This window comes from Pinus tabuliformis, chromosome J (assembly GCF_031772625.1).
Source record: "Pinus tabuliformis cultivar Carrire ecotype Pingquan chromosome J, CPIR1, whole genome shotgun sequence".
In the NCBI taxonomy this organism is placed as follows: domain Eukaryota; kingdom Viridiplantae; phylum Streptophyta; class Pinopsida; order Pinales; family Pinaceae; genus Pinus; species Pinus tabuliformis.
This window is the reverse complement of record NC_142295.1, coordinates 1,301,121,432-1,301,129,788: the sequence shown is the minus strand read 5'-3', so window position 1 is coordinate 1,301,129,788 and position 8,357 is coordinate 1,301,121,432. Positions and strand designations below refer to the sequence as shown.

General features: G+C 51.5%; 1 protein-coding gene across 1 annotated transcript; it reads left to right on the top strand.

Moving 5' to 3' along the window:
* Positions 1-7,495: 7,495 nt before the first annotated feature.
* LOC149232054 (uncharacterized) lies at positions 7,496-8,098 on the top strand. Its single transcript, XM_089381818.1, has one exon. The coding sequence runs from the start codon at positions 7,496-7,498 to the stop codon at positions 8,096-8,098; it is 603 nt and encodes a 200-aa protein (XP_089237944.1).
* The last annotated feature ends 259 nt before the right edge of the window (positions 8,099-8,357 follow it).

Below are 8,357 nucleotides of genomic sequence, written 5' to 3'. Positions count from 1 at the left end.
CCATCCGCCCGCCCCGGGTGCCCCCGCCGCCATTCCCCCTCACCCACGAGCGCCCTCCCTCTCTCTGCCCAACCCCCCGGGCGCTTGCCACACTCCACTCCACCCACGAGCACCCTCCTCCTCTCCGCCCAACCCCCTTGGGTGCTTGCCACACTCCACTCCCCCCACCCACTGGCGTCCCCCCTCCGGGGCGTCCTCCCCCTGCCACCCAAGCCACCCACCGGCGGCCCCCGTCCCTCGCGCCCCAACCCCCCGCTGCCCCCCCAGGCGTGCCCTCTCAACCCCTCGCCTAGGCACCCGACCGCACCAACCACCCCCCGGGCGCCCTAACCCAACCCCCCCCCCCCCCCCCCACGGGCACCCATCCCTCATACCCCCCACCCGGGCGCCCTTCCACCCCTCGTGCCCCAACTTTCCACAAACCCACACCCCCACCCCGGGCGGGCACCCCAACCGACCCCCTCCGCCCGATCCCACCCAAATCCCTCACCACCCCAGCCCCCACCAAGGTGCCTCCACCAGCCACCCCCCCGGGCGGGCGCCCTCACCCACCCCCCACCCAGGCTCCCTACCACCCCCCACACCCCAACCCTCCCAACCCTCCTGGGCGCACCCTCCCACCACCCGCACCCCACCCGCCGCCCCAACCCCTGCCCGGGCGCCCTCACCCTCCCAACACCCCAACCCCTACACGGGCGCCCACCCAACTCCCCCGGGCCGGCCCCCCCTCCCCGACGCCCGCCCCCCACCTCCCCCGAGTGCCCCTCCCCACCTCCCCCACCCAGGCATTCCCCGCCCCACCGTCCATCCCTCCACCCCAACCCCCCCCCGGGTCGAGGCCGGCACCACTCGAGTCACCCGCGCCCTCACCCGGCAGGCGGAAGGGTGGGCGGGGCCGAGGGAGGGTGGGCGAGGCGTGCCTGGGGGGAGGGGGGTTAGGGCGAGGGGCGCCCAGGGGTTGGGGGGGCGGGCGCCAGGGGGGTGGCTCAGGGGTGTTGGGGCGGGGGGTAGGGTAGGGTAGGGTGGGGGCGGGGCGTCGCGCCCCTAGGGGTTAGGGGAGCGGGCACTGAGGAGGGGAAGGGGGAAGGGGGGCGGCCCGGGGGGGTTGGGGCGGGGGGTAGGGTAGGGTGGGGTCGGGGCACTATGCCCAGGTGGGGGTTGGGGTGGAGAGGGACGTGCCCGGGCGACGGGGAGGGGAGGTCTGGTGGAGCGGGGCGGGGGGGGGGGGTGTGGTGTGGAGGGGCGGGGGGCGCCTTTGACGAGAGGGGGAGGGGAGTGTTGGGCGCGCCCAGGGGTGGGGTACGTGGGGTGCCCAAGGGGGTTGAGGTGGGGGCCGGGGGTTGTGGTGAGGTGGTCGTGGGGGCGGGATGGGTAGAGCGCCGGTGGGGCTGAGGGAGGGGTGAGGGCGCCTAGTGGGGCGCGAGGAGGTGAGAGAGGGGCGTGAGGGAGTGATGGGCGAGGGAGCGGGCCAGGGGGGGTGAGGGCTCTGGGGGGTTGATGGTAAGGAATGAGGGTGGCATTAAGGGGGTTAAGGGGGAAGGGTCCCAACCCCACGACAGGCGGGCGAGCCGTTGGGCCACCCCCACACCCCCTACCGCTCCCCCATGCCCTCACACCCCGCGACACCACGGCAGTCCACCCACCAGTATTAAGCGATTGAGTTTGATCGGGTCCACCATGCTCACGATGGATGTAATTGTTATTTTGGCTCAGGAAAATTATTAATTTAAAAAAAAAAAAAATCATTAAACTAATTTAATATAAAAGCTTTCAAGGAAAAAAAATTAACTTACCTTTCAATTGCAAGAATTCTTCATTGAATATGTTGTTGATAGCGATTTAGCTGCTCCGCAAATTCATGAGTCTTTCAACGATTTTCAAAAAGCTTGGATGTGATGTGAGTAATAGTGATAATGAAATTTTAATATATAAGTGAAATCACGGAGATGTTTTACTGTATGGTTAGTATGGGATAATTTGTTTTAAAATATTATAAAGTGAATATTATAGATTTGTTTTACGACGGGTTGAATGTGGGATAATTTGTTTTAAAATATTATAAAGTGAATATTGTAGAATTGTAAAGAGAATATTATATAGTTTAATTATTAAAATAATTAATGTAGAAGTTGTAGTGTACAATTTTAATTTTAATGATTTATTTCATAAAAAAAATTAGTTTACATTTTTCAATAAATTGTAGAACAAAATAATGAAGGTAAATAAATTTAACAGACTTTTTGAAGGGAAATATTTTCATGAAACTTTTTGGAGAGAAATATTTTCGCGAAAGTTTTTGGAGGGAAATATTTTCGCGAAACTTTTTGGAGGGAAATATTTTCACGAAATTTTTTGGAGGGAAACATTCATTCTTTAAGTTATATAATATCTTTAGGAAACCCTCCATTTGTATCATTCAACATCTTTTATTTGAAAGGGATGGATTGTTCTGATAGTGAAGTTTCGATTTATACACCATCAACTTATACATGGGGTGCCACGGGGTGCCCGGGGGGGTTGAGGTGGGGGCTCGGGGGTGTTGGGGCCGGTGGTAGGGTAGGGTAGGGTGGGGCGAGGCGCCGCGTGCCCAGGGGTTAGGGGGGCGGGCACCGAGAAGGGGAAGGGGGGGGGGGGGCGCCCCGGGGGGGTTGGGGTGGGGGTAGGGTAGGGTAGGGTGGGATCGGGGCGCTGCGCCCAGGTAGGAGGTGGGGTGGAGAGGGGCGTGCTTGGGCGACGGGGAGGGGAGGTCTGGTGGAGCAGGGCACGACGCGCTCGGGGGGGAGGTGTGGTGTGGAGGGGCGGGGGGCGCCCGGACAAGAGGGGGAGGGGAGTGTCGGGCGCGCCCGGGGGTGGGGTACGTGGAATGCCGCGGGGTGCCCGGGGGGGTTGAGGTGGGGGCCGGGGGTTGTGGTGAGGTGGTCGTGGGGGCGGGATGGGTAGAGCGCCAGTGGGGCTGAGGGAGTGGTGAGGGCGCCTAGTGGGGCGCGGGGAGGTGAGAGAGGAGCGTGAGGGAGGGATGGGTGAGGGAGCGGGCCAGGGGGGGTGAGGGCTCTGGGGGGTTGATGGTAAGGGATGAGGGTGGCATTGAGGGGGTTAAGGGGGCAGGGGCCCAACCCCACGACAGGCGGGCGAGCCGTTGGGCCGCCCCCACACCCCCTACCGCTCCCCCATGCCCTCACACCCCGCCCACCCCGCGACACCACGGCAGTCCACCCACCAGTATTAAGCGATTGAGTTTGGTCGGGCCCACCATGCTCACGATGGATGTAATTGTTATTTTGGCTCAGGAAAATTATTAATTTAAAAAAAAAAACTTTTTTATTAAACTAGTTTAATATAAAAGTTTTCAAGAAAAAAAATTTAACTTACCTTTCAATTGCGAGAATTCTTCGTTGAATATGTTGTTGATAGCGATTTAGTTGCTCCACAAATTCATGAGTCTTTCAACGATTTTCAGAAAGCTTGGATGTGATGTGAGTAATAGTGATAATGAAATTTTAATATATAAGTGAAATTACGAAGACGTTTTACTGTATGGTTAGTATGGGATAATTTTTTTTTAAATATTATAAAGTGAATATTATAGATTTGTTTTACAACGGGTTGAATGTGGGATAATTTGTTTTAAAATATTATAAAGCGAATATTGTAGAATTGTAAAGCGAATATTATATAGTTTAACTATTAAAATAATTAATGTAGAAGTTGTAGTGTACAATTTTAACTTTAATGATTTATTTCATAAAAAAAATTAGTTTACATTTTCAATAAATTGTAGAACAGCAAACGAATAAACTTCCAGAGGACGGACGGGACTGAGCGATTAGGGTTTTGCAGAAAGCTGCGACAACGCAGACAGTGCAGCACTGGCTCTGCTCTCAAACCAGACCGAATCCACTGGTGCGTAGCAGAATAGCACAGTATTAGACCGGCTCTATGGAATATCCACAGGGGGGGTGTCAGAGCCCTCCCCAATGCAGCACGACCCGGAACAGGCATTCCTTTTTGGATCGATTGACAGGGAGATCCTGAACAAAGGGAACAGGCAACAGCAAGAAAACAAGAAGACAGGAGGACGACAAGACCATGCTAGCGTCACTCATGACAATGGGAAAAACCCGGAGGAAACACCAAAGATAACCTCAACAACATGCAAGCCAATAGCCACAGAAAGGCCAAGAATAGAGCTACCTGGACAGAAGATAGATGCACGAATCGAGTTCATGAGAGATCATGCCATTATTGGGAAGTTTATAGGGTTCTGGCCGACGGAAAGAGCCTTATATGGGTGGATCGCAGCAAAATGGAAGCCAAAAAGGGATGTTACCCTGCAGCTAGGGCCGAAGGGCTTCTTTACAGTAATTGTTTACTGTATTGAGGACAAACTGAGGGTACTGGGAACAAGGCCTCACTTTTTCAACGCAACGGGCTTGTATATGAGAGACTGGATACCAAGATTCAACCCGGATTAGGAAGACCTCACCTGGGCGCTAGTCTGGATCAGAATGTATGGACTTCCAGACGAATATTGGGATGAGGACGTACTCAGGAACATAGGAAATGGACTAGGGGAATACATCAGGACTGCAGAAGAGACCAAACTGCGCAGATTCATTTCCTATGCTCGCATCTGCGTCTTCATGCGACTGAATGAAGCATTACCAGAATCGGTAAGTCTCTCCCACCGGGACGAAGAGTGGATTCAACCCTTGGACTATGAGCATGTTCCCTTCCGCTACAGGAGATGCCATGCTCTTGGGCATCTTTTCCGTGACTGTCCCCTGAACGCCAAAGCCACTTCTCATGACCCTTCTGTTTCAGCTACCCAAGATGGCTTTACTAAAGCCCCTAGCCGAAGACGAGCGCACAAGAAACCTTCTAATGGGCAAAAGCCCCAGCAAAATAGCACTAGTGGCCAAGCATCTAAGAACAGTTTCGAAATCCTGGCTCAATCCTCTGAGGATCTTCCCCCGATCTCTGAAGCTAACCCTTCCCATCCCTCTTCTTCCGCCCCCCCTCCTCCCTCAGCCTCATCCCCCAAACGCCATTCCCCCATAATCTTCCATGACTTCCCCTCCGGAGATAGGAAGGAACAGATAGAGAAAGACAAGGAAATGGAAATTGATGGAAAGCTAGACCCTCCTTCTAGCTCAAAGATAAATGAGGAAGAGGGCAATCAGGTGCAACAGATGGAAGAAGAACTAGAAAGCATAGACCTGCATGGCCTAGACATTCTAGAACTGAAACTAGCATGCAAAACGAAAGCATATGACAGCATAACCGAATCACAACTCAGCAAGTTGGAGGTGGTTATTTCGAGAGCTTACCAGCAGCAGCAACTCGGGATTCAACCAGGAATCCAGTGGGATGGAAGCCAACCCACAAAGGAAACCAAAAAGAGAGGACGAAAAACAGATCTACAGAGAACGATCGAGATTGGGAAACTCCTGGTAGACTCAGGCAGGTATGCGAAATTAACAAAGTACTATAAACCCTCTGCAAATAGTTGAACCATGAAGCTGGTCTCATGGAACTTAAGAGGGCTCAACATCCCAGGGAAACTTAGAATGTTAAAAAACATGATTAAAATGGAAAAGCCGCAAATATGCTTACTCCAGGAAACCAAATGTAACGGATCTACATTAGGTAGCATTCTCACAAAAGCTTGGCCAGGATGCCGCTCAGTAGCAGTAGATGCATCTGGAGCGTCAGGGGGGTTGGCCATTGCATGGAATACTCAAGCAATAAATCTCTCAGATTTCCATGCTTCTCATCACCTGATACAGGCAGCCTTCCACATTTTGGGCACGAATGTTCATGGTAATCTCTCAAATGTATACTTCCCGCAGGATACAGGGAGCAAAATTGCACTTCTAGACACCATCGAGGCACTGAACAACAACAGAAGGCACCCACTCTGGATCATTGGAGGGGATTTTAACATGATCACCAAGCTAGAGGAGAAGATTGGGGGGAGAAACAGACTGGAACAATAAAACACCCATTTCAAGGACTTCATTCAAAACGCCTCCCTTATAGACTTGTCTTTTTGCAATGGAACCTTCACATGGAGTAATCGCAGAGTGGGAAAACACCAAATCGCATCCAAACTAGATCACTTCCTTATCTCAGATAATGCGATTCACCTTGGAGGAGACATCACAGCTGCAATTCTTTCGCATACCGGCTTGGACCACTGGCCAATAGCTCTCCAATGGCAACGACCCGGTGATCAGACACGAAGACCCTTCCGCTTCGAAGGATTTTGGCTCACGCACCCTGAGTTCAAGGACTTTTTCAAAACCACATGGACCTCCTTCACCCCTCCAGAAGGGTTTAAGATGTATTAATTCCAACAGAAGCTCTGGTTCCTTAAAAACCACCTAAAGCGATGGAACAGAGAAACCTTTGGAGATATTTTCAAAGCGCAGCAAGACCTCAATCGGGAACTGACGGATCTCCATCAAAGAATAACCACAGAGGGACACACTGAAGGTACCTTGGAACAAGAACGACGTATCCACAGACAGATTGAGGAAAGGCGGAAGCAGGAGGAAGTTTACTAGAAACAAAAGTCCAGAATAAGATGGTTGAAGGAAGGCGAACGCAACACCAAATTCTTCCACAGAACCACCATTCAAAGAAGAATGCACAACAGCATTCCATTTATCCAAAAGCAAGGAGGAGTGAAAGTAGAAACGCATGAGGAAATTGAGGAAGAATTTCGCAATCACTTCAACCAGATCCTTCAAGAGCCGGAAGGAGACAGAACACAAGCAATTGGAAAAGTCACCAACAATGTGCCAAGGATCATCATGGAGGAACACAATGAGCTACTCCTACGCCTGATTCAGCCTCAGAGGTGGATGAGGCAATGTCCCAGCTTAAGGAAGGAAAAGCCCCCGGACCAGACGGATTTACCACCACGTTCTTTCATACCTTTTGGGAGCTGATAAAACAGGAAGTATGGCAAATTGTTGAAGAATCGAGAGCTCTCCACTAGCTGCTGCCCTCTCTCAACACCACCTTCATAGCCCTCATTCCCAAAGAGGAGGACTCAATTACGCCCGACAAATACAGGCCGATTGCACTTTGTAATGTAATTTACAAGGCCATTTCTAAAGTTGTGGCTAACCGGCTGAAGCCCCTACTACCGCTGCTCATATCTCAGGAACAGTCGGGTTACGTGGAAGACAGACAAATCATGGACGGTATTCTCCTTATGCACAATATTATACACTCCCTCAAACAATCAAAACAGGTAGGTATGCTTCTTAAGCTAGATCTTTCTAAGGATTTTGATAAACTCAGTTGGACCTTCATTCAGCAAATGATAAAAGCTTTTGGTTTTAGTACTATGTGGATTCGCTGGATCATGAGCTTATTAAACTCCACTCAATTCTCCATCCTTGTGAATGGAATCCCTTCTTGGACCTTCAAACCTTCAAGAGGAATTAGGCAAGGGGATCCCCTATCCCCCTTCCTCTTCGTTCTCATGGCAGAAGGGCTTGGCCGTCACATCAAGCAAGCTCTCCAATCTCACCAGCTCAAAGGTCTTTCAGTTCACAACACCCCTGCCACTTCTCATCAGCAGTTTGTTGATGACACCATGCTTTTTGGATATCCCTCGGCCCAGGAAGCCGCTTGCCTCAAATCCCTGCTCAATGACTTTGCTGAAGCATCTGGCACTGATGTAAACTGTACCAAATCGCAGATATTCTTCTTTCACACGCCTCCTCTTGTTAAATCAGCAGTTATCCGAATCCTTGGCTTCCCCTCAGCCTCCCTTCCCTCAAAATACCTTGGCGCCCCTCTCACAGCCTCAGCTATAAAGCACTCCTCCTGGCGTACCCTCATTGAGAAGCTTGAATCTCGTCTCAACCTTTGGACGCATAGATCTCTCAACCTGGCCAGCCGGGTTGTGCTCATTAAGTCAGTTCTTCAGGCAATGCCCCTGTACCTTTTCTCAATCCTTGCTGCACCCAAATGGGTCTTAAAAAGAATCAGGAATCTTCAGCGCAGCTTTCTATGGGGCGGTTCGGCAACTAATCGGAAATGGGCGTTAGTCAAATGGCCTACAGTATGTCAACCAAAATAAAAAGGGGGCATTGGTCTGAGAGACCCAGAGCATAGTAATTCCATCATGAGTGCCAAAATATGGTGGCACTGGATCACTAATCTAGAAAAGCCCTGGGCAAGAATCTGGACGGCTAAATATGCCAACAACCGACCCCACGAGGAGCTCATCCGGTTTACCCCCACGGAAAAAGGTTCGCTAATTTGGAATGCGGCCAAACAGCATTTCCAGTTAATACAGCAGCACAGTTTTTGGGAGGTCAGGAATGGCAAAACGACGA

What these genes read in the sequence shown, in the direction of transcription:
- LOC149232054 (XM_089381818.1), top strand. Translation starts at nt 7,496, where the DNA reads ATGGCAGAAGGGCTTGGCCGTCACATCAAGCAAGCTCTCCAATCTCAC.